At 35.1% G+C, this 25,059-nt stretch overlaps 1 protein-coding gene across 5 annotated transcripts in view; it reads left to right on the top strand.

The window, feature by feature from the left end:
- Positions 1-25,059, top strand: part of ORC4 (origin recognition complex subunit 4) — an 85,545-nt gene that overhangs the window by 45,162 nt on the left and 15,324 nt on the right. For all 5 annotated transcript variants that reach the window (XM_053596455.1, XM_053596456.1, XM_053596453.1 and 2 more), the window contains 7 exons: positions 1,739-1,812; positions 12,182-12,258; positions 13,240-13,330; positions 18,369-18,444; positions 18,798-18,883; positions 21,274-21,322; positions 22,416-22,567. In XM_053596455.1, coding sequence (XP_053452430.1) covers positions 1,756-1,812; positions 12,182-12,258; positions 13,240-13,330; positions 18,369-18,444; positions 18,798-18,883; positions 21,274-21,322; positions 22,416-22,567 — 588 coding nt within the window. In that variant the 5' untranslated portion in view covers positions 1,739-1,755. The remainder of the gene's footprint in view (positions 1-1,738; positions 1,813-12,181; positions 12,259-13,239; positions 13,331-18,368; positions 18,445-18,797; positions 18,884-21,273; positions 21,323-22,415; positions 22,568-25,059) is intronic.

Genomic DNA, 25,059 nt, shown 5'->3' with positions numbered 1-25,059 from the left:
ATCTAGCAGGACCCTCCCCCAGGTCCTATAGGAAGCCATACTTGTCTGCATACCTATTAAACAGGTCTGCTGTATTCAGATCCTCATCCCAGTATCAGCTATTTAGACTGAAGCCCTGGAGATAGTCCAGTCCACCTAGGGATCAGACAGGATCCTAACTATTATGGCCCTTGGTAACTAGGCCATGGGACTATAGCAAATCTCTCAGGTAGACAAGGCCATTTCCAGATCTGAATTCTAGACCGTAGACAGGAAATCCGTCACTTAAGAGTCACCCCTTTCAAAATGACCTTCCTAGGTCTCACAGAATGGTTTCACAGACTTTTACCCAAGGCTTCCGCAAAGGCTCTTTTATCCATGGATGGATGTGACATTATTTTTGGTATTCGGGCGTACAAACAGTAGAGCCTCCTATTTCTTCTTGCTGCCATCACTCACATTATGGTAACTTTAATCATTGATGATTTATGGTAGGTCAGCTTATCTCAAGTTTTTTAAATTCTAGGGGTTGGAAATTCCAAAATGGCTTTCTTTGGGCTAAGATCAGGGTATCATCAGGGCTGTGTTCCTTTGGAGAATAGGGGAGAACAGAGTACATTTTTTTAAAAAGTATAGGATTTTATTCTGTTCAACTCCTGACTCCACTTACATTTTCGTTTTGGTCAGGTTACTTAACCTTTCTGTGTGTTCAGACCTTAAAGGAGAATTATAATAGTGCTTATTCTGTAGGGTAATTTTGAGAACTAAATGAATTGACAAGTGCAAAGCATTTGGAACAATATGGGACATCAGTACTAAGAAAGATCTTTTAGTCAAAGGCATTTGTCTATAAGTATATTATCCTTGAGGAAAATTTTACAAAAATGATTATTTTTTCCATTAGTGTTTTTTCATTTCATTTATTATCAACCTTGGGGCATTATGCTATAATGTTTGGAATGTAAAAATGTCTTCAGTTTGGGGTCACTGTTGGTTAAAGAGATAATTTTGTTTACTACAATTTTATTATGGATAAAAAGAAGTATAGACCCGTAATGGGTGTTTACAGAGAGGCATTCAACCTAGTCTATAATGATTATTTGAGTATGTTGAGTGGAACAAGAAATGGAAGGTTTTCTATGGGATGGATGGATGGGAGAAACATTCTGTATAAAGGAAGGTAAGAAAAAGGAAGGGGAAGATGAATACTAGATTTGAGGGAAAAGGAGGAACAGTTTTAAGAACCATATACAAATATATCTTGGAAATATGGCGGATTCAGTTTCAGAACACTGCAATATAGTGAATTTCTCAGCAAAGAGATTCACATGCATTTTTTTTTTTTTTTGGTTTCACAAAACATAAAAGTTATGTTTACGCTAAACTATAGTCTATTGAGTAATAGCACATTCTAAAAAAAGTATGGTACTTTAATTTAGAAGTACTTTACTCAAAATACTGACAGACACATGAGATGAGCACATACTGTTGGGAAAATGTCACCAATAGACTTTTTGAACACAAGAGTTGCTTAAACTTGTTAAAAAGTACAGTATCTGCAAAATGCTATAAAAAGTATGCTTGTTAAGCATGGTGTGAGAGTCAAATAAGCCTGAACTTGGACAAAGTGGAGGATTTTCAAAGTTTGAGACATTTGAAAGTATTTTACATTTAAAAACCTGCATTTATTTTGATTCTAGAATAGTAAAACGATTAAATAATCTCTTATGATAATTCATACTAAATTTTTTTTTTTCAGGACTGGAAATTATTGAAATGAGCAGTCGTAAAACAAAGAGTAACAACTTAATTCATGCGGACTGCCTTTCACAGGTTAGTATATATTTGCATTAATATTAAGACTTGTTAAAATGAAAAAGTCATCAGAAAAATAGTCTTAATTTGAATTTTCTCAAAGCACTTAAGAAGAATCACTTATTCCATTCTTAAGCAATTTCAGCCATTTTAAGTTGTTGGAATCTGAACTTTTAGACCTAATTTTTTATTAAATTTTGCAGTTACACATGAGCAAAATTTGATTTCCATTTCAATTAATATTATCCTCAGAGTATAAGTTTAGTACTTTTTTGCTGAATTTACTCATGTATTTTGTTCCTTTTGATGCTGTTATTATATAATTGTAATTGTTTTTTTTTATTTTCATTCTGATTAATTCATTGTTAGCGTATAGAAATGCCATTGATTTTTGTTTTTTGATCTTGTAACTTGCAGCCTTTTTTAACTTATCCTAATAGTTTTTGTTATTTATTCCTTTGGTTTTTCTATATACAACATCATGTCATCAGCAAATAGAGAAACTTTTACTTTTTTTTTTTCCAATGTGGATGCCTTTTTCTTCCCAAATTTCCCTGTCTTGTGAACCTTCAGTAAAATGTTGAATGGGAATGGTGACATCAGTTATTCTTGTCTTGTTTTCCATTTTAGGGGGAACATGCAGTCTTTCACTATCATGTATTATGTAAATCTTAAAGTCATTTGTAGATGCCCCGTATCAGATTGTAAAGTTTTCTTACATAATGCTAGTTTGTTTTGAGTATGTTTATAGTGATCTTTTAATATTATCTTAAGTTCGTACTATATTCCCAGTGTTGAGCATATATACTTCTGTGTCTCTTCTCCAAGAAGCTTATAGTCTAGAAGAGCAGCGGTCCCTAACCTTGGTGCCAGGGACTGGTTTCATGGAAGACAGTTTTTCCATGGACAGCAGCAGTGGCAGGAGTGGAGCATTAGCTTTTCCTAACAATAGGGTTTGTACTCCTATTAGAGTCTAATGCCACCTCTGATCTGACAGGAGGTGGAGGAGCTCAGGTGGTGATGGAGCAATGGGGAACATGAAGCTTCACTTGCTGGCCCACCACTCACTTCTTGCTGTGCGGCCTGGTTCCTAACAGGACATGGACCAGTACTGGTTCATGGCCCCAAGGGTTGGGAACTCCAGCAGAGAATGGCCATCATAGTTCTACCCTCGCTTTTTCATTTGTCTGGTTTCACATGAACTACATTAATTTTTTTATATCAAAACTAATGTTTATCATTTTATGAGACCTCGCTTTTATGAAAGAAAATGTTTAATTCTGTTCCTCAGATTTTTTTTTTTGAGACAGAGTCTCACTTTGTCTCCCTTGGTGTAGAGTGTGCATGGCTCACAGCAATGTTGGCCTTGATCATCTTGCCTCAGCCTCCAGACTAGCTGGAATTGTAGTAGGCCACCTGGCTATTTTTAGAGACAGGGTCTTGCTCTTGCTCAGGGTAGTCTCAAACTCTTTGAGTTCAAGCAGTCCACCCACCTTGGCTTTCCAAAGTGCTAAGATTATAGGCATGAGACACTGCACCTGGCCCTCGAAAAACATTTTTTAACCAAGTACAATTTACATGCTTTTATATGTAATATGCACGCATCTTCCATTTAAACTTGAATTAATTTCTATATATGTATGAGGTCTGACAGTTAAGTTCGCAGACACGTCTATGAAAAAGTGCCACATACCCATTACTAAATGTCATGATGGTTACCCACAAAGTACTCCCAGTGGGAAGCTATGCACTGACTCCAGCACCTAGTCCTGCAAAAGGTGCTTCAAAACACCTTTACTAGGATGAATGAGTTCACAAACTTAATTGTCAGACCTCGTACAACAACTCTGATGGCCATTCCAGAAAAAGAGTTCCAAAATTGCTTTGAAGGGTGGACCAGGTGTTGTTATAGGTGCATAGTTTCCTGAAGGGAGTATTTCGAAGTTGACTATAGTGATATTCAGCAATGAGGTATGTAGCACTTTTTCTAGGATGAGTTCATGAATGTAATTGTCAGACCTATACACTTATTTAACCTATTTGTGAACCTTCTGACTATTCAGTGTAGCCTAATTTTTTTTTTTGTCTTGTATACACAGTTGTCTCTAACAGATTTTACTGAGTTCTTTGTTTGAAGAAAGGATTGAGGTTTGTCATTCAATTTCTAGTTATCTCATCAGGTAGAAGAATACACATGATTAGTTGAGTCTGTACAGAGTCTCATTTAAGTGTTCTATAGGTATCAGCTATTAGCTATGTTTGTAACAGATAACAGGCCTACTGTAAAGATGTTATTGTACCCATTTTATAGATAAATTAAAAATTAGAAAATGCTTAACCTTTTTAAATTAATATAATTGGCTCTCTGGGACCAAGCCCTTTATTCTTTTCATTCATCTATAACTGGTAAGTATGGATTGTTTTACCTCTAGTGAATAATTTTTTAGCATTAAGATTTATCTCTTTTGTGCATAAAGGGTTAGTCTCCTGCTGTCAGTCTGGGAGAAGCAAATACTTTTAGAGGCTTTTCAACGCACATAGCCAAATCTGACACCACTCCGAAAGGTCTTTTTCCCTGAAAGAGCTCTGTATTAACTGCAGATTCCTCCTAAATAGGGAATGGCTTTAAAGGCCCATCTTTTTAAAGACTGTGCTAGATCATCTGATACAATTTTTTACAACTAACTCTTTTTTTTTCTTTTACTTTTTTTTTTTTTTCATTGTTGGGGATTCATTGAGGGTACAATAAGCCAGGTTACACTGATTGCAATTGTTAGGTAAAGTCCCTCTTGCAATCATGTCTTCCCCCATACAGTGTAACACACACCAAGGCCCCGCCCACCTCCCTCCTTCCCTCTTTCTGTTCCCCCCCATAACCATAATTGTCATTAATTGTCCTCATATCAAAATTGAGTACATAGGATTCATGCTTCTCCATTCTTGTGATGCTTTACTAAGAATAATGTCTTCCACGTCCATCCAGATTAATACGAAGGATATAAAGTCTCCATTTTCTTTAATGGCTGAATACTATTCCATGCTATACATATACCACAGCTTGTTAATCCATCCTGGGTTGGTGGGCATTTAGGCTGTTTCCACACTTTGGCGATTGTAAATTGAGCTGCAATAAACAGTCTAGTACAAGTGTCCTTATGATAAAAGGATTTCTTTCCTTCTGGGTAGATGCCCAGTAATGGGATTGCAGGATCAAATGGGAGGTCTAGCTTGAGTGCTTTGAAGTTTCTCCATACTTCCTTCCAGAAAGGTTGTATTAGTTTGCAGTCCCACCAGCAGTGTAAAAGTGTTCCCTTCTCTCCACATCCATGCCAGCATCTGCAGTTTTGAGATTTTGGGATGTGGGCCATTCTCACTGGGGTTAGATGATATCTCAGGGTTGTTTTGATTTGCATTTCTCTAATATATAGAGATGATGAACATTTTTTCATGTGTTTTGTTAGCCATTCGTCTGTCGTCTTTAGAGAAAGTTCTATTCATGTCTCTTGCCCATTGATATAAGGGATTGTTGGCTTTTTTCATGTGGATTAATTTGAGTTCTCTATAGATCCTAGTTATCAAGCTTTTGTCTGATTGAAAATATGCAAATATCCTTTCCCATTGAGTAGGTTGTCTCTTTGCTTTGGTTATTGTCTCCTTAGCTGTACTGAAGCTTTTCAGTTTAATGAAGTCCCATTTGTTTATTTTTGTTGTTGTTGCAATTGCCATGGCCGTCTTCTTCATGAAGTCTTTCCCCAGGCCAATATCTTCCATTGTTTTTCCTATGCTTTCTTGGAGGATTTTTATTTTTTCATGCCTTAAGTTTAAGTCCTTTATCCATCTTGAATCAATTTTTGTGAGTGGGGAAAGGTGTGGGTCCAGTTTCAGTCTTTTACATGTAGACATCCAGTTCTCCCAACACCATTTATTGAATAGGGAGTCTTTCCCCCAAGGTATGTTCTTGTTTGGTTTATCAAAGATTAGGTGGTTGTAAAATGTTACTTTCATTTGTTGGTTTTCAATTCGATTCCAAGTGTCTATATCTCTGTTTTTGTGCCAGTACCATGCTGTCTTGAGCACTATGGCTTTGTAGTACAGACTAAAATCTGGTATGCTGATGCCCCCAGCTTTATTTTTGTTACAGAGAACTGCCTTAGCTATACGGGGTTTTTTCTGGTTCCATACAAAACGCAGAATCATTTTTTCCAAATCTTGAAAGTACGATGTTGGTATTTTGATAGGAATGGCATTGAATAGGTAGATTGCTTTGGGAAGTATAGACATTTTAACAATGTTGATTCTTCCCATCCATGAGCATGGTATGTTCTTCCATTTGTTAATATCCTCTGCTATTTCCTTTCTGAGGATTTCATAGTTTTCTTTATAGAGGTCCTTCACCTCCTTCGTTAGGTATATTCCTAGGTATTTCCTTTTCTTTGAGACTATGGTGAAGGGAGTTGTGTCCTTAATTAGCTTCTCATCTTGACTGTTATTGGTGTACACAAAGGCTACTGACTTGTGGACATTGATTTTATATCCTGAAACATTACTGTATTTTTTGATGACTTCTAGGAGTCTTGTGGTTGAGTCTTTGGGGTTCTCTAAGTATAAGATCATGTCATCAGCAAAGAGGGAGAGTTTGACCTCCTCTGTTCCCATTTGGATTCCCTTTATTTGCTTGTCTTGCCTAATTGTATTGGCTAGAACTTCCAGCACTACGTTGAATAGTAAAGGTGACAGAGGACAACCTTGTCTGGTTCCAGTTCTAAGAGGAAAAGCTTTCAGTTTTACTCCATTCAGTAAAATATTGGCTGTGGGTTTGTCATAGATAGCTTCAATCAGTTTTAGAAATGTGCCACCTATGCCTATACTCTTCAGTGTTCTAATTAGAAAAGGATGCTGGATTTTATCAAATGCTTTTTCTGCATCTATTGAGAGGATCATGTGATCTTTATTTTTGCCTCTGTTAATATGGTGGATAACGTTTATGGACTTGCGTATGTTAAACCAGCCTTGCATCCCTGGGATGAAGCCTACTTGATCATTATGAATGACTTTTTTGATGATAAGCTGTAATCTATTGGCTAGGATTTTGTTGAGAATTTTTCCATCTATATTCATGAGTGAGATTGGTCTGAAATTCTCCTTTTTGTTTGAGTCTTTTCCTGGTTTTGGTATCAGGGTGATGTTTGCTTCATAGAATGTGTTGGGGAAGATTCCTTCTTCCTCAATTTTTTGGAATAATTTCTGCAGTACAGGAATAAGCTCTTCCTTGAAGGTTTGATAGAATTCTGGAGTGAAGCCATCTGGACCAGGGCATTTTTTGGTTGGAAGATTTTTTATTGTTTCTTTGATCTCAGTGCTTGAAATTGGTCTGTTCAGGAGCTCTATTTCTTCCTGGCTGAGTCTAGGGAGGGGGTGTGACTCCAAATATTGATCCATTTCTTTCACATTGTCAAATTTCTGGGCATAGAGTTTCTGGTAGTATTCAGAGATGATCTCTTGTATCTCTGTGGGATCAGTTGTTATTTCCCCTTTATCATTTCTGATTGAGGTTACTAGAGATTTTTCTTTTCTATTCCTCGTTAGTCTGGCCAATGGTTTATCTATTTTATTTATTTTTTCAAAAAACCAACTCCTTGTTTCATTAATTTTCTGAATGATTCTTTTGTTTTCAATTTCATTGATCTCTGATTTGATTTTGTATATTTCTTTTCTTCTACTGAGTTTGGGCTTAGATTGTTCTTCTTTTTCCAATTCCATAAGATCTCTTGTGAGATTGTTGATGTGCTCTCTTTCTGTTTTTCGAATGTAGGCATCTAAAGCGATGAATTTTCCTCTCAAAACTTCTTTTGCAGTATCCCACAGGTTTTGGTAGCTCGTGTCTTCATTGTTGTTATGCTCAAGGAAGTTAATGATTTCCTGTTTTATTTCTTCCTTCACCCATCTGTTATTCAACAGAAGATTGTTTAGTTTCCATGCCTTTGGGTGGGGTCGAGCATTTTTGTTAGAGTTGAGTTCCACCTTTAGTGCCTTATGGTCTGAGAAGATACAAGGTAAAATTTCAATTCTTTTGATTCTGTTGATATTTGTTTTGTGTCCCAGGATATGATCAATTTTGGAGAATGTTCCATGCAGTGATGAGAAGAATGTATATTCTTTATCTTTGGGATGGAGTGTTCTATATGCGTCTATCAAGGACAGTTGTTCTAGGGTCTCATTTAAGTCTGTTATATCCTTGTTTAATTTCTATTTAGAGGATCTGTCCAGCTCTGTAAGAGGAGTGTTAAGGTCCCCTGTTATTATGGTATTATCAGATATCATATTGCTCAGACTGAGTAAGGTCTGTTTCAAGAATCTGGGAGCATTTAAATTGGGTGCATAGATATTTAGAATCGAAATGTCTTCTTGTTGTATTTTTCCCTTGACCAATATAAAGTGACCATCTTTGTCTTTTTTGACTTTAGTTGCTTTAAATCCACATGTATCTGAAAATAAGATTGCAACTCCTCTTTTCTTCTGAATTCCATATGCCTGAAAAATTGTCTTCCAACCCTTGACTCGGAGCTTTAATTTGTCTTTTGAAGCCAGGTGTGTTTCTTGCAGACAGCAAATGGATGGCTTGTGTTTTTTAATCCAGTCAACCCATCTATGTCTCTTCAGTGGGGAATTCAAGCCATTAACATTTATTGAGATAATTGATAACTGTGGTAGTATTCTATTCATCTTATTTTGTGAGAGTCCATTGCTTAGTTTTATCTTTTGCATCAGTGTGGAGGTTTGGTTCTGTCCTTTAATTTCTGAGTTCTTACTTTGCTGCTGATCCATTGTGGTGGTCTGTGTGCAGAACAGGTTGAAGTATTTCCTGTAGAGCTGGTCTTGTTGTGGCGAATTTCCTCAATGTTTGTATATCCATAAATGATTTGATTTCTCCGTCAATTTTGAAGCTTAGCTTAGCAGGGTACAGAATTCTGGGCTGGAAATTCCTCTGTTTAAGTAGATTAAAGTTAGATGACCATTGTCTTCTTGCTTGGAAAGTTTCATTAGAGAAGTCTGCGGTCAATCTGATGGATTTGCTGCCCCTGTAGGTCAACTGGCGCTTACTCCTGGCAGCTTGCAGAATCTTTTCTTTTGTCTTGACTTTGGACAGGTTCATCACAATGTGTCTTGGAGAAGCTCGGTTAGAGTTGAGGCGACCTGGGGTCCGATAGCCCTTTCAAAGCAGTGTGTCAGAATCTTTGGTGATATTTGGGAAATTTTCTTTTATAATATTCTCTAGTATGGCTTCCATTCCTCTGGAGCATTCTTCTTCCCCTTCTGGAATTCCTGTAACTCGTATGTTGGAACGCTTCATAAAGTCCCATAATTCTGACAGTGAACGTTCTGCTTTCTCTCTCTTCTTTTCTGCCTCTTTTACTATATGAGTTATCTCAAGAACTTTGTCTTCTACCTCTGAAATTCTTTCTTCTGCATGGTTAACCTGGTGCTGATACTTTCCATTGCATCTTTCAGTTCCCTGATTGACTGTTTCATTTCCTTCAGCTCTGCTATATCCTTTTTATATTCTTCATATCGTTCATCTCTGATTTGATTCTGTTTTTGGATTTCCTTTTGGTTATTTCCACTTTATTAGCAGTTTCCTTCATTGTTTCCATCATTTCTTTCATTGTTTTCAACATGTGTATTCTAAATTCCCTTTCTGTCATTCCTAACTTTTCTGTATAGGTGGAATCCTCTGCAGTAGCTACCTCATGGTCCCTTGGCGGGGTTGTTCTGGACTGGTTCTTCATGTTGCCTGGAGTTTTCTGCTGATTGTTCCTCATGAGTGATTTCTTTTATCTGTCCTTGCCCTAATTTTCCTTTCACTTCCTCTTGCTCTTTAAGTTCTCGTGCCTGTGGACTAAGGGTTACAGGACCAGAAGGGTGAGAAGGTTTAAGAGCAAAAAAGGGATGAAAGAAAGGAGGACTGAATGATAAGGAAAAAAAAAGAAAAATAGAGAAAGGAGAGGGGGTGGGTAAAAGGAATATTGACAAAAAGAAGAGAGGCACAGAAAGAGGGAGACAGAGCAATATAGGTGTACAGTAGGGTACTTTGATACAACCTTAAAAAAAAAACCACCTTCTGGGGGTGCCCAGTTGGGTGGTTCCCTTGAGGTCAGCAGCTCTTGGCTAACCTGATCAGGCACAGTACCCCACCTCCACCAAGTAGAGGGGAAAGACAAAAATGCTATGAATCAAACCAAAACAAGCAAACAGAAAACTTTACGGCATAAAATTGGCTGGAAAAACCAAATAATAGCGGTAGAAACACTAACAAAAATGAAGTTCTAATTATTGAAATAGGCAGCAATGGGAAATTATAATTAAACTAGAAAAATTGAGGAAGAAAAAGGATCTGTATGGAAAAGGTTGAAGTTAAAAAACAAAACAACAATCCACAACATCAAAATAAACAAAAAAAAACAACCAAACCAAAAAAAAAAAAAAAAAACCACAACCAAAAACAAAGCAGTATGTATATGTTTTTGAATATTGTCTGGGCAACACGTGGTCTTCTGGGGTATGAGATGTTAATCACAGTTCTGATACGACTGGAGGCTGCTAGTTTCTCAAACCCCAGCAGGTAGACACCCTAAATCTCTCTTCAGCCCACTTAAAAGGCACTTTGAACTTGTTCACTTACTGAGCAGAAGCTTTCTCAGGGAAGTGCTTGTCGCTGGAATCACTGCTGAAGTGGCTATCCGCTTACTCTGTGTGCCAAAACCGGTCTCACTCTGCCCCTGAGGGTTAGGGCTGCAAGGCGGCTCAGACCCCGCCCTTAGGCTATTTGGTCGCTGGGTTACCAGCTCCCACCCAATTCCAGCTCTGGAACCCTGAGGGCGGAGCTTGCTGGGGCAGAAAGCTCAGAATGTCTGCCTGTGACCCAGAGCCAAACACTTATTAGCTCCGTCTGGCTCAGCCGCTCCGACTGGGGCCCTAGACAAAGGCCAAAGTTCTCCGCACTCCCGCTCAGGCTCTCCCCAAGGCAGTTCAGCTGAGTGCCAAGTCCAAAGACACCAAAACAGTTCACAGGTAAGGCCTTTCTCGTTTGCAGTCTCGCTGCTACTGAACTTACAGTTGCGGGCGGGTTCAGACGGATTGAACACATGCGACCACTTGGCGGGTTTTCCACTGTTTTAGTCCTCCTCTTGGGGTCCAGAAGTCTCTCGCTGACTCCCTGTATCCTCTCAGGGGTGATGATAGGCAGATCCCACCAGCCAGAGATGCCTGGAGTCCTATATCCCCAGAGTCACGGTGCCCAGATGCAAGGAAGCTGTTACTCGGCTGCCATCTTGCTCCGCCTCCTGCAAGTAACTCTTAAGACCCTTGTTCCAAGGGAAACTCAAAATATAAATCCTTTCAAGATTTTAAAAAATTTATTCTGCTGATTCCTTACTTTATAGTTTAAAGTAGTTTCTACCATATAATTGAGCATTTGCTTGTATGCCAAATTACTACTATTTTGAAGTTTGCTTGTTGAATTTATTATTTCCTTCCGGTTTATTTGCAGTGTTTTTTTTTTGTTTGTTTGTTTTTTGTAGAGACAGAGTCTCACGTTATGGCCCTCAGTAGAGTGCCGTGGCCTCACACAGCTCACAGCAACCTCCAACTCCTGGGCTTAAGCAATTCTCCTGCCTCAGCCTCCCGAGTAGCTGGGACTACAGGCGACTGCCACAACGCCCGGCTATTTTTTGGTTGCAGTTCGGCCGGGGCTGGATTTGAACCCGTCACCCTTGGTATATGGGGCCAGCGCCCTACCAACTGAGCCACAGGCGCCACCCAGTGGTTTTTTTAAGGAATGTTTCATGCCTTTTTTTTTTTTAAGTAGTACTGAGCTCTGAATCTAATAGGTTCTTAATAACTACATGAACTTTGAAACTTTGTTTTCCTCAGATTCTTGACTTTTTTGGTGCACATGGATTGGTATGGTTTGGTCTGAGCCAGTTTAGGTGTTTTAGTCTCTAGAGATTGTGTAGAACATGAAGAGCATTGTTAGTTTAGAATGCATTATTAGATTTCCTCCTGTCTTTGTTCCTTGGCTGACATGTTATACCAAGTGAAGTATTCATTCATTCACATGCTTAAAACACCCTCAGGTTACCAATATAACTAAAACTAAGTAATTCTCCCTCTTATTGAAACTTTTACAACTAAATTCTCATTCTTTCAGTGGGATTTGAGATACATAAAACACCATTAATTTATAACTGATAAAAATGGTAGCAGAACTCTTGAGGACAAGTCTTTAGGGAAGGTTGAATTGATTCACTAATACCTACTTCTGAATACTGTAAATAAATGTACTTTCATTTTTTATTATATGTGTAATATTTTTATTTACTTTTATCAGGTACAGAGAATTTTACGTGAAAGATTCTGTCATCAGAGTCCACATAATAACCTATATGGAGTACAAGTACAATACAAGTAAGTCTAGTTGTCTATTGTCCTCTGTTATGAACCTACCTACAGATGCTCTCCAGGCTGGGGAACAGTTATTGTGTGCAAATTTCATCTTGAATAAGGTTAACAAACATTTTCTTCTTTTTAAAAAAATATTTCAGACTATTGTAGGGAAACACATGTTTTGGTTACATAATTAGCTTTTGTACATTTGAAGTCAAAGTTATATGTGCCCTTCACCTAGAATGTGTGCATCGTACCAGTTAGGTGTGAGTTTGCCCAATCCCTCCACCCCCTACTTGATTTCCACTGACTTTTACTCCCTTATTGGGACATAACGTGTTGATCAACTCATTCCAATTTAGTATGGAGTACATGCAGTTGTTTTTCCATTCTTGCAATACTTCACTATAACAAACACTTTAGGACTAAAAATTGCGTTTTATGGGTAGAAATACTGAATGTGACAAAGAGGGAGTAGATACAGATATTTTCATAATGAGAAAGCCCTTTAACTTGCAGTCTCGTTTTGTTCTTTGGCATTAAGAAGGTCATTATATTCTGACCTTCTTGCCCTTAATACCTGGAAGCCAGCTGTGGAGTGAAAGTCCAGAGTGTTAGTAGAAAAGGATATATGAATGAAAAGATCCTAAGAGTTGCCACCATTGCTCCTGCCCCCATCATCATAAAACTAGTATTATGGCTGGGTGCCTATAGCTCAGTGGTTAGGGCGCTGGCTACATGCTCTGGGGCTGGTGGGTTCGAACCCAGGCCCGAGAGCCTGCTAAATAAAATAAATAAATAAAATAAAACCAGCATTATATTCCAACCTTATTAGGTTTTCACTTGAGGTTTCCAAAGAATCAAAATTAGCCTACTATTTCTGTGTAGAATTATTTAGAGCCTAAGTCAAGTGCACAGAAAGAACTTTCTGTCCATATTTAAATTCAACTTTTAAAATTACTACCTGGCAAATTAAATTCTGGCCTATTTGTATCATTTTAGACACTTAATTGAGCTGCTAAAAAGAACTGCTGTCAATGGAGAAAGTAACTCTGTACTCATTATTGGACCCCGAGGATCAGGAAAGACTGTGGTAAAAGCTGTTGATTTCTGGTGTTTGCTTTGGTAGTCACGTGATGATTCTTATTTTCCTTAATACTGAAAATGTATTTTATTTCATTTTGTTACTTACATATTGTGTTTTTTTCTTTAGGTAACAGAGGACTTGTAAAAAGCCTTATAAAGTTAGAGTGATATCTTTCAGTTTGGCATACCTTTTTTCCCTTCTTTTTCCTTTCAGTGACAAATTTATCTGTGTTTCATTTAGTCATTCTTTACATCAACCCTGCAAGATAGGTTTTGTCCGCTTTTTATAGATTAGGAAACTATTATACCATTCATTCATTTATTTATTTTTCTATTTTTTTTACTATTTCACACTCAAGTCTTCTATAATTCTCCTCTCTATAATTGCTTAGTTACCTCAAAAGTATAGTCTTCTTTTCTTGTTTTATTCTTGTTTAATTTCAGTCTTCATCTTTGGTAATCATTTCTTTATTTTTAAGTTTTTATTAGTTTTTAAATTTTTGTATTTTGAGTGTTTTTTGGTTGGTTTTTACAAGAAGACTGTGTGACTAATATGCTTTTACACTATTAGAGTTTTTAAAATACATCAAAATTATTTTTCATAACAGGACTGGTGGTTGAATTCTTGGGTCAGTTTTCCCCCCCTTAAGAGTTACAAACACTCCTTCGCTATGGGATCAAAGTTGAAAATATCTTCATTTGAAAATGCTTGAATACACCTAACCTACTAAGCATTGTAGCTTAGCATTGCCTACCTTAAACAGGCTCAGAACACTTAACGCTAGCCTATAGGTAGGCAAAATGGTCTGGCAGAGTGTCATTTGTTTGACCCATGATCCCATGGCTGACTGGGAACTGCAGGTTATTCCTACTTACTAGCATCACAAGAGTATTTTACCACTTTCTACTTAAGGTGAACTGCCTTTGTTCCATCCTAATTCAAAAATTCCTAAGCCAAACCATCATAAGGTAGGGACAGTTTCTATATAGATTTTATTTATTTGTGTTTTCTAAGGATAGCCTTTTAAAAATATAATTAATGTGTCTATGTGAATCGGCTAGATTACAGTCATAACCCCAAAGATCAGTGGCTTAGGGATACACAGATCACATAAACATCACATGTTTAGCCTTCCACAACATTGACAAATTGTCTTCCAGTGTGGCTGTATCATTTCACATTCCCACCAGCAATGAATGAGAGTTCCTCCTGCTCATCATCTTCATCAGCTTTTGGTATTGTCAGGTTTTTAAAAGATTTTAGCCATGCTGATAGTTCTGTAGTGGTATCTTGTTCTTGTTTACTTGTAGTTCTCTAGTGACTTATGATGTTGAGCATCTTTCATATGTTTATTTTTCATCTATATATCTTATGCCTGTTTTTGTATCGAGTTATTTTCTCATTGATAAGTTTTAAGAGTCCTTTGTATTTTAGTTTTTCATTTGTGTCTTGCAAATATTTTCTCCCAGTCTACATGTATAACTTGTTTTTCTATTCTATTAACAGTATCTTTGGTAGAGCAGAAGTTTTCGATTTTAATAAAGTCTAATTTGTCATTTTTTTCTCTGATGTCTTATGAGTTTGATGTTGTATTGAAAACATCACCTAACACACAGTAACACAGACTTTTTCCTATGTATCTTCTAAAAGTTTTATAGTTAAGCATTTTACATTTAGATCTATGATTCATTTTGAATTAATTTTTGTGAAAGGCATAAGGTCTGTCTCTAGATTCCGTTTAATATGAATGTTCAATTGGAAGCACTTTTTTCTCCATTAAATTTCTTTTGCTTCTGTGTCAAAGAGCAATTGGCTATACTTTCATGGCTTTATTTCTTTAGGTATTTGTGGTGGCAATGGTAGTTGGTGGGGTCTTCTGCTTATCTTTTTCTCAAAATGGAAAGTTCTCTTGACTATGGACAAATCTTGTCTGGGCGGGGGATATGGGACTACAGATGGCAGATGTCTCCACCTTGCCTTCCTGGACTTTAGTCACATGTACATCTGGGCTCTCTTATTCTTTCCTTCAACACTATAGTCAAATCCTATCTATTTTTCATTGCCTTGGTTCTTTATGGGGATTGGAATTGAGCACGAGGCATCTTTAATCAGCCTATTCCCTTTAGTTTTCATGTTATAGCATCTTTTTTATAAACTTATTTGTTTTATTCTTTTACTCAATTTTAAAGGAGATAGCATTTAGACAAAGTATCTACTGGTTAATGGTTCATTTATTCTTGGCCATGCTGATGGTTTATCTACTTATTTCTTCTTACACTGGATTTGTGTAAAGTCATTCTTCTAGGGTGACTTCACTGGAATCTGAGAATATTTCTTACCTGGTTTTCCATTTTGGTACAGTTCAATTTATTCCTGGCACACAATATTATTAAGAGGTTGAAGAGAGGAGGAACATTGTTTGGCCTGTGCCACTGTTGTAATTTGTTCTTATGTGTGGGATTATTCTGAGATTTAAAAAGGATTGAATAAATTGTCAGATATAGCTTATTTTAGACAAGAACTGTCAATAATATAATTTATAAAATCAAATTTTAAAAAGTAAGATTAAAGTATATTTAAAACGCTATCCTTAGCCAAACTATCTGAAATAGATAAACTCAAAAATCTACAGTTAATTCCAAAAGGTAACAGATAGTGTGGCTTATTGTATTGGAAACATTATATTACAAAAAATAAATATGACTTTAAGAGACTGTCTGTTTCCTAAAAAATGCTCTCCAATATGGAATTTACTTGTTGACAGACTTGCTATTACTTGGTGAATGGGTTGTTTCCTCTAGTTACATATTAGTTAACTTTGTGTTTGCTATATATTTGGAAATGGCAATAGTTGAGGAGCATAAAAAATTCCTGAGTGTTGGTAAGTATAAGTAAATTATCCTGGTATGTTTTTAAAATTAATTTTTAGCTACCAATAATGTGGAAAGGACTTAACCATATGAGGTATAATATTAAACAGCTAAATTTTTTTGTGTATAAAGTTAAGTTTCTAATATTTGAAAAGATGACAGTGTATCCATGAAAAAACTAATTTATAATTAAAAGATTAATATATAACTTATTATACCGTAAACTTTAGCAATAATCAGATTGGAACTAAATTAATTATTTGAATATGCACTTGATAATACATTTAACTTATTGTTTCAGACCATGCTCACCGTATAAAATAACAATAGGCTGATCCAAGCAAAGTATAATTTGGTAATTAAAGTATGTTCGCCTTTGGAAAGGCAGCTTTAAACTTGTTATGACTTTATGCATATGTGAAATGACAATATTATTGTAATAATATTCCCATTCTCTTCTTCCAAAGATTTGAAATTGTTTTGAAAATTTACAAAAGATAACATCCGTTATGAATTAGGAAAAAGATTTGAGAAAAATATAAATATAAGCAAACTATCAAGAGATGATAGTTTGAAGAATGATTCTAACGATGATAATCTGAAGAATACTACAGATCATAAATATTAAGAAAAACATAGTAAAAACTCTTATTTTGAGGAACCAAGTTTATATCACCTACGATGTGCTTTTGTGATAGAGTCTGGCCTGATCATAGGTAGACCCCTTGTTCAGACATTTCTTTAATGTCACTTCGCAGCTACTGCTAGTAGTGTGAGAGTGGAAATCATGTGATAGTAATCTATGATCTAAGGTAGAATTTGCTATGCAGATATAGCAAAACAGCCATTATTTTTAAAATCATTTTTTTGAAACCTAATAATTCAAAATTATATCTGCTTTTTTTTTTGTGCAGAAATGTTACAGTGACATAAGTAGCATATTGTAGATTCAAATAAATGGTATTTTGCTTTTGAAAATAGTATACCAGTTGTCCGAGTGCTTTTGTTGAATAAGCCTTTTGATACCATCTGTACTAATTTCTTTATATATATATAAAAAGATATATATATATATATATCTCCTCTTTCCTTGGACCATTTATTTTGTGATAGTACTCCTCTATTTTGATTTTGGAAAAATTAGTCCATCATTACTTTTCCTTGTAAAAATATTTTTCAGCTTCTCTTAATTCGGTTCATTTTTAAATTTTCAAAACTATATGCAGTAGGAATATAAAGAGATGTATAAGATATGTCACAGTACTAGTGCTAGAACGTCATAAATTTTAAAAATGAGAACATAAGTAAGTGATGTAGAAACCTTTAAGATGATGTAATACTTTCTGACTATAACCATAAATCTATTTTAGCAGTAATTATTACTAGTAAATTATTAGTATTAATAATTTATTTAATTTCCTTAATGAAGACTTTGCGTACATAGCAACTAATCTCATGTTAATCTCCTTTTAGGTTAATCTCATGTTATTTCTTTTCTGATTTTTATTTCTTGATGCAAAGTCGTTCACAGTATTCCATAGAAATTTAGATATTTGGGGGTAGTCATTTATAATCATTTAGCATTGTTCTGTTATAAATTTTCTAAAAGCTTTTAATGATATTTAGTAGAATAAATATCATTAATATGATATTTACTATTAATGTATTAATATTAAATATACACAGTACAAGAGGTGTACGCTTAGGTATACTGTGTATATTGTACTGAGTTAGGAAGTTCATAGGGGCCACAGTTGAGTGTTACATGTGGAGAAATTTTCTTTTTAACTTTTTTTTTTTAACCTGAGGGTTATTTCTAAAGTTTTGGTAGATGATTAAGAGTGTGATATCAATCTTGGTTCTCATATCTTAGGAGTCAGAAATTACATTTTGTAGTTAATCCCTTCATCTGTAAAGAAGTGAAAATTTATTTGTTAATTAAAATGTGTTTGTTGGGCGGTGCCTGTGGCTCAAGGAGTAGGGCACCAATCCCATATGCCAGAGGTGGCGGGTTCAAACCCAGCCCTGGCCAAAAATCACAAAAAAAAAAAAAAAAAGAATTTAATTAAAATGTGTTTGCATTGTTTTCACCACTCACAGTTTAAAAAAAGAAAATGGGCTTCCTTTTCTCTTTTACCTATTACTCTTATTATAAACTTTTCATATTTATTCAGTTAATAAATCATGCTTTGAAAGAACTCATGGAAATAGAAGACGTGAGTGAAAACATACTACGTGTTCATCTAAATGGTAAGTATGTCATTATTTTGCCACTGGGAGTAATATAAATTATGTGGGGGGTTTATGTTGTGAAACTAAATTTACTTTTGTGTTGTAAGCCAATATCAATAATTAGATTTTTACAGCTATATTCATGTTAATGTAAATGTTGTTTTTTGTCTTTTCTTTTTAAATAATTCTGCTAACTCCATGGAAGATTATTCTTTGATTCTATCAATTGTCTTTATTGCTTAAATTTAAAAAGGAACTAATGTGAACCAACAAGGATTTAGCTTTTTTCTTTGCAGTTAAAAGAACATTAGAAAATATAATAATTGGAAGATTATCACTGTATCAATATTTATAAATTGACTTTATTTCAGGCCTGCTGCAGATCAATGATAAAATTGCCCTAAAGGAAATCACAAGGCAGTTAAATCTGGAAAATGTAGTTGGAGATAAAGTTTTTGTAAGTATCACTTCAGTATCAATTATTTCATTAAGTAAAACTTCAAAGTAAAGTCCTGCTGGAATGTTAGAAGGGATTCACAGATTCTAAATTGAAATATGCAAGATTCTTATCTTAAAAATGGGTAGTATATTAGGATCCATTTATTCATAATGTTTGGGGTTTTTTTGTAATAGATTATACTAATTATAAAACAGCTAAGAAATCCAGGTTTATGTATACTCTGAGATTGTTCTTTTACCTGTAAAATAAATACTTTGATTCTCTATCCTCTGGAGATAGATGAATATATTTACAGTATAGTCTCTTCTGAGACTTGGGTGTCATTGGCATATTGGAAAATGTGATGAATTTTAAACTACAATAGGTGGGTTTCAGTCATGCCTTACTTATAAGCATTTGACTACCTGGTAATTATGTACCTGAGTTTCAGATTCCTTGTGTGTTAAGTGGACTTTATTTTATTGTACATACTTCAGGATTATTCTAAAGAATAAAGGAAACATGAACCATCATTTAACTTTTAAAAAGTACTTTCTTGATTGTAATGTGTTATTCAAATGTCGCTTACCTTACTGTGTTTTCAGAAATTTATCCATACCTCATTATCATAGCAGCTTGGAGTCTAGGAACAGTTAACATCGATAACTTAATAGAAGCAGATTAGAAATGTTTATTAAACTTTCTAACTCAAACAAAATTATTTAATTTTCAGCTGCCCTAATTTTCATAATGAAATTACCTATCTTCATACTGCTTATGGAATTGAAGTGGGCTATATATATTCTATATTTATTTTCTGGTAACTGTAAACCATGAAATACTGTCACTGTAAATCTTTACTTAGCTACATACCCTCTACCACAATGACACAGGCATAGTTGTGTAAGCCTGTTAGCATTTAGGAATTTTGGGCAGCGCCTGTGGCTCAAAGGAGTAGGGCACCTGCCCCATATACCGGAGGTGGCTGGTTCAAACACAGCCCTGGCCAAAAACTGGGAGGGTGAGGGGGAAAGCATTTAGGAATTTTATTCTTTAATAATTATCTACCAAAAGTTGAGCCAAGCATATATTGTCTGTAGGTATTTGAAGTATAAGTTCAAAATGCTCCTTCTATAAATCGACTCTTCTGCTTCCTGTTTAGAACATGATATTGAAGATGGTGTGCTGTTAGGTCAAAGAGTTCCTTTCAAGTTGGCTAAGTTTGACTTTTGGTTTTAAGCTGATCTGTCCTGGATTTGGGTGAAATAATAAAAGGCACAGTTGTTTGTCATTCTGCCTCATTCACTATAACTATCACTACATATAGAAATTAATAGTTTAATTGCTTCATTCTGTAAATTAGGAATCTGAATCTCAGCATAATTAGCTTGGTTATGATCAGAAAATTGCAGAGGCTGAAGATACAACCTAGGTTACTTATATAATGTCAAGCATCGTAGTCCTTTAAACAAAAAAGACAAGCAACCTTGAGAACTGACCCTCGATTTTCCAAGAGATTGTTTCTTTGAGCCTATGTTTGTTATGTTAGGTTTTGTTACAGTAAATTATGTATAATACCTCTTGCCCTATCTACTTTGGAAATAGTATTAATAAGACAGCTCACATTCATCACAATGTGTACATTCTTTAAAAACCTATTGTACTATTTTATATTAGATCTCTCAATTGGAGAACAAACAAGTGATTTTCTTTTCTCTCAAATTTAAGCTGTTTCTTTAAATTAAAAGATACTATGAAATAAAAATTAGTAACTTAATGGGATCTTCGCCCACAATCTGGAACATCTGGATAATGCATCTACCAGTTTGTTAAATTTCATCTAGAGTGTGTCACGTGTATCCAAAAATTTTTGGCCATATTTCAAGTAAACATATACAAACTTGACATGATATATACAAAATTGTCATTATATATACTCTTGAATAAACAAACACTATTACAGTATCTTATATTTCAAGCAAGTTTTTTTCCACCTTTTCCTTTTGGATCTCATTTAAATTCATGGTCTTTTCTTTAGTGGTAATTTATAATACCACAAGAGCCTTGTGTATTCGAAGGCACAAAGTGGAATACATTTCTAGGTCTGTAACTGTATTTATAATATAGCAATTCTTCAAAACTATCTTCATGTAAATTTAATATTTTTACAGGTTTTGTCCAGAAAATATAAAATTTCATACATGACAGTAGTAATTGCCATTTTCAGTGTTAGGCCATCTCTACTTTTACATTTAAATTTTAGATAGTAAGTATAGAGACACACCTGAATTTGGCCAATGACTAATTACTAGGAAAGAACATGCAGTGTCTATATAAAGTCTGAGAATCAGGTAGCCTTCTTTTTCATTTCATTAAACTTCTAGTCATGTTATCTTTTTGTTATTCAGGGAAGCTTTGCTGAAAACCTTTCATTTCTTCTGGAAGCCTTAAAAAAAGGTAAATATTAACATATATAGCTGTATCAAAAGATACTTGTTTTAAGTTTCCTCTGATTATAAAAGTAAAACATGCTTTTACCATTAAAACCTCATTGTCTCATATTATTCAGAAATAATTAAAAAAGAATAAAATGATCCTTATAATCCCACTTCCTATTGTTATAGTAATGATTGTCTCAACATTTGATTTATTTTCTCCCTTCACCTGGAGCATATAATTAATACAGATTATAGATAGATCTGACTTCATTACAAATACAAAATCATTTTACCTATTTTATAATCAGTGCATTTTAATCTGTATTATCATTTTAATGATTATTACATTTTGTTTTATATAATTACATAATTTACTAATCAACACTTAAGGACTTTCTAATTTTTTATAATTAGGAAGAAAGGATTTGATCATATATTTCTTGGTTAGATAAGCTTCAGTGGATAGAATTCTGAGTTAAAAGATCCATATGTAAAAGAGAAAATATTACCAAACTACCATAGCAGTTTCACTTTCTAACATAGTTGAGAATACTTTTTTCTTTACAGCTTCAAAAACAATTATCATTAATTTTTATGTTGGAGTGAGAAAACTGTATTCAGAGAGTCATATTGAATATAGCCTAACAGTTAAAGTGCTAAAAATCGTGGTTCAAAGGAGTCAAGTGGATTTGAAGCAGTTTTGTTCCTTAATTAGTGACTTCTCTTATTATGTTTTAATCTCAAAGTATTTTCATTCTATATAGGTGTTGAAAAGCCTTTATCAGTTTTGTCATGACTAGGAATAATATTTATATAATTATAAAAATAATACTGTCCAGTGATATAAATGATTTTTTAAATGTTACGTCAATTTCTAGAGTGTAGTAACTAGGATAGTGAACTACTTGACAGTAATAAAGGCTCTCTTTGTCCTGTGATTATTTTTTTCTATTGAATGAGTATACATGCCTCAGTAAATGTGGTTACCAAGTAGTTTATCAATATGTTTTTCTAAGTGCGTTTTAAAGACTGAAATTCAGTAAAGAGTCGGAAAATTTAGGAAAGGTTATAATTGTTTATTAACATAAAACTCTTACAATATTTTATTGTAGGTGATCGGACGAGCAGTTGCCCAGTGATCTTCGTATTGGATGAGTTTGATCTTTTTGCTCATCATAAAAACCAAACACTTCTCTACAATCTTTTTGACATTTCTCAGTCTGCACAAACCCCGGTAGCAATTGTTGGACTTACATGTAGATTGGTAAGTCTTTCTATTAAAATCATGGATTATAATATTTGAGAATTTGAGCTTAATTAGTAGCATAATTAGTCTTCTTTCACTTAATTTAGGTCATTTTTTTAGGCATCTTGTTTTACCAGTGTTTTATATATTTATCCTGCTTTTCAACTTGAGCAAAAGAGGAAAGCAGTTAATTTACACATTTATAAACTAATAACTTCCTTCTTTTGAATAAAATCACTAAAGGAAAAAAGATATGAAATCAGATTAAACTAACAAAAGTAATAATTTCCACATTAGCAAATAAAGAGGCAGGTAAAAGTTCCTGCTTTTTTTTTTTTAGAGACAGTCTTGCTTTGTTGCCATCCGTACAGTGCCATAGCATCACAGCTCACAGCAACCTCCAGCTCTTGAGCTTAGGCCATTCTCTTCCCTCAGCCTTCCGAGTAGCTGGGACCACAGGGGCCTGCCACAACATCCGGCTATGTTTTATTGCAGTGGGGCCGGGGCCAGCTTTGAACCCACCACCCTCAGTACCTGGAGCTGGAGCCCTACTCACTGAGCCACAGCTGCCCCCCAAAAGTTTCTGCTTTTATATTGAGGATTCTTTGAATATTTTGAAAATGCTTGAAATCAACTTTAAACACTATTCCAACTTTCTAAATATGTGTTTCCAGAAATGGAAAAGACACTTTTTTTTTTTATCAAGCAGTCACAGTAGATATGGCTTCTTTGTTCCTTAGGGTATTTTAGAAATGATTTTAGCTGTTTTCTTGATAAACCTTGCATCCTTTTGGACAGTTACACAGGCCTTTTTGTGTTTACCTTCTTGTACTTTCTCTGTGAATTTGGGTAAAACTGAATTTAAGAGTGTCTTGGTCCATTTTGTATTGTTATGAATAGAATACTTGAGACTGGGTAACCTATAAAGAAAAGAGGTTTATTACCTTACAGTTTTGCAGGCTGGGAAGTTTAGGAGCATGGGTCTGGTTTATTACCTTCAAGAGCTTTCCTCCTGTGTCATTACATGATGGAAAGTCAAAAGGGGTAGCCGGCATGCGGATAAAGGACCAAGCAGGAAAAGAAACCTTGCTTTGTAACAGGAACTAATTCGTTCCTGAGAGAGAGAACACTCACTCTGGTGAGATGGCACTAATCTATTGATGTGGAGTCTGCCAACACCTTTCACTGTTGCACTGGCAGTTAAAATTCAATACCATTTTTAGTGGGAGCAAACCACATCCAAACCGTATCAAAGAGTCACCTCTTTTCTCTTACTGTGACTGCCAAGTCTCCATGATTTTCTGCCATCCTTCTCCATCTGCCTCATTCCTGGAAAACTTCTGTCAAGTCCATTTACTTAATTTTCCTTCTACATCTCTTTTTTTCTTTTTTAAATTTATTTTTTGAAAGTTAAACTTTTCACTAAGTCATCTTCCAACAGTCTTCCTTTTAGTGCTATTTTTCTGTGGAATGGTTGTGTCTATTTCCTTTCATTGGTGCGTTATAGCTTATTACGTATGGCTTTAGAATAAGTCTCATTCATAGACATATGGATGGTACTCATGTTAGAAGAAGTGCTTTGAAGGGTGGACTAGGCTTTGGGGCCAATGCATAGGTTCCCAAAGGGAGTACTTTGAAGGTAATCATAGTGATTTTCCACGATGAGGTATGTAGCATTTTTTCTAGGATGAGTTCATGAACTTAATTGTCAGTCCTCTTCATTCTTGCTTGCCAAAAGCAGCAGACTATCACAGGAATAAAAATGTACCTGCCTCCTTGCTTTAAAAAAATAAAAAAGCCAGGGCGGCGCCTGTGGCTCAAAGGAGTAGGGCGCCAGCCCCATATGCTGGAGGTGGCAGGTTCAAACCCAGCCCTGGCCAAAAAATAAAAATAAAAAATAAAAAAACCATCTTCTTTTGGGTGGAAATTGTAGTGGCAAATGTTATTGACCCAATAAAGGACCAAATGAAAAGCTCAGGTCAGTAGCTTCTTAGCAGGGTTTCCAGATGCTTGTTATTATTCTGTATATGTAATTCTCTAATTGTATAGTTCTTTCAAGTGGAATTGTATCTGTATATATGTGTTTATAGGGAGAGATAGAGTAGAGACTTTGCCAGCAAGCAGCTTCTTCCCTAGTGGAAATTATTTTATTTCATTTTTATTTATTTAATTTTTAATTTAATTTTATTTATTTTTGAATATTTAAATTTTTATTTCTTTAATTTTATGTTTTTTTACCCCACATTGCCAACTTATAATTTATCCATCACTAAAACATCACTTTCATCTCTTTTCATTCCCAAGTTCAGGCTCTTGATTATTGCTTGCATAGGGTATGACTTCCACTACTCTTCTGCTACATAACTGTATGAGTGACCCAGATCTCCTTAGTAGAAAATAAATGTATAATATCCCCATCTCCAAACATGACATCCTTCTCATGTGATTCTCGTGCTAGCGCTGTTTTTTTCTTTGACCTTACAACAAAAATATTCCAGGTTTCTCTCTCA

The sequence above is a fragment of the Nycticebus coucang genome, chromosome 7 (genome assembly GCF_027406575.1).
Source record: "Nycticebus coucang isolate mNycCou1 chromosome 7, mNycCou1.pri, whole genome shotgun sequence".
Classification (NCBI taxonomy): domain Eukaryota; kingdom Metazoa; phylum Chordata; class Mammalia; order Primates; family Lorisidae; genus Nycticebus; species Nycticebus coucang.
This window is presented reverse-complemented; position numbering and strand designations above follow the sequence as displayed.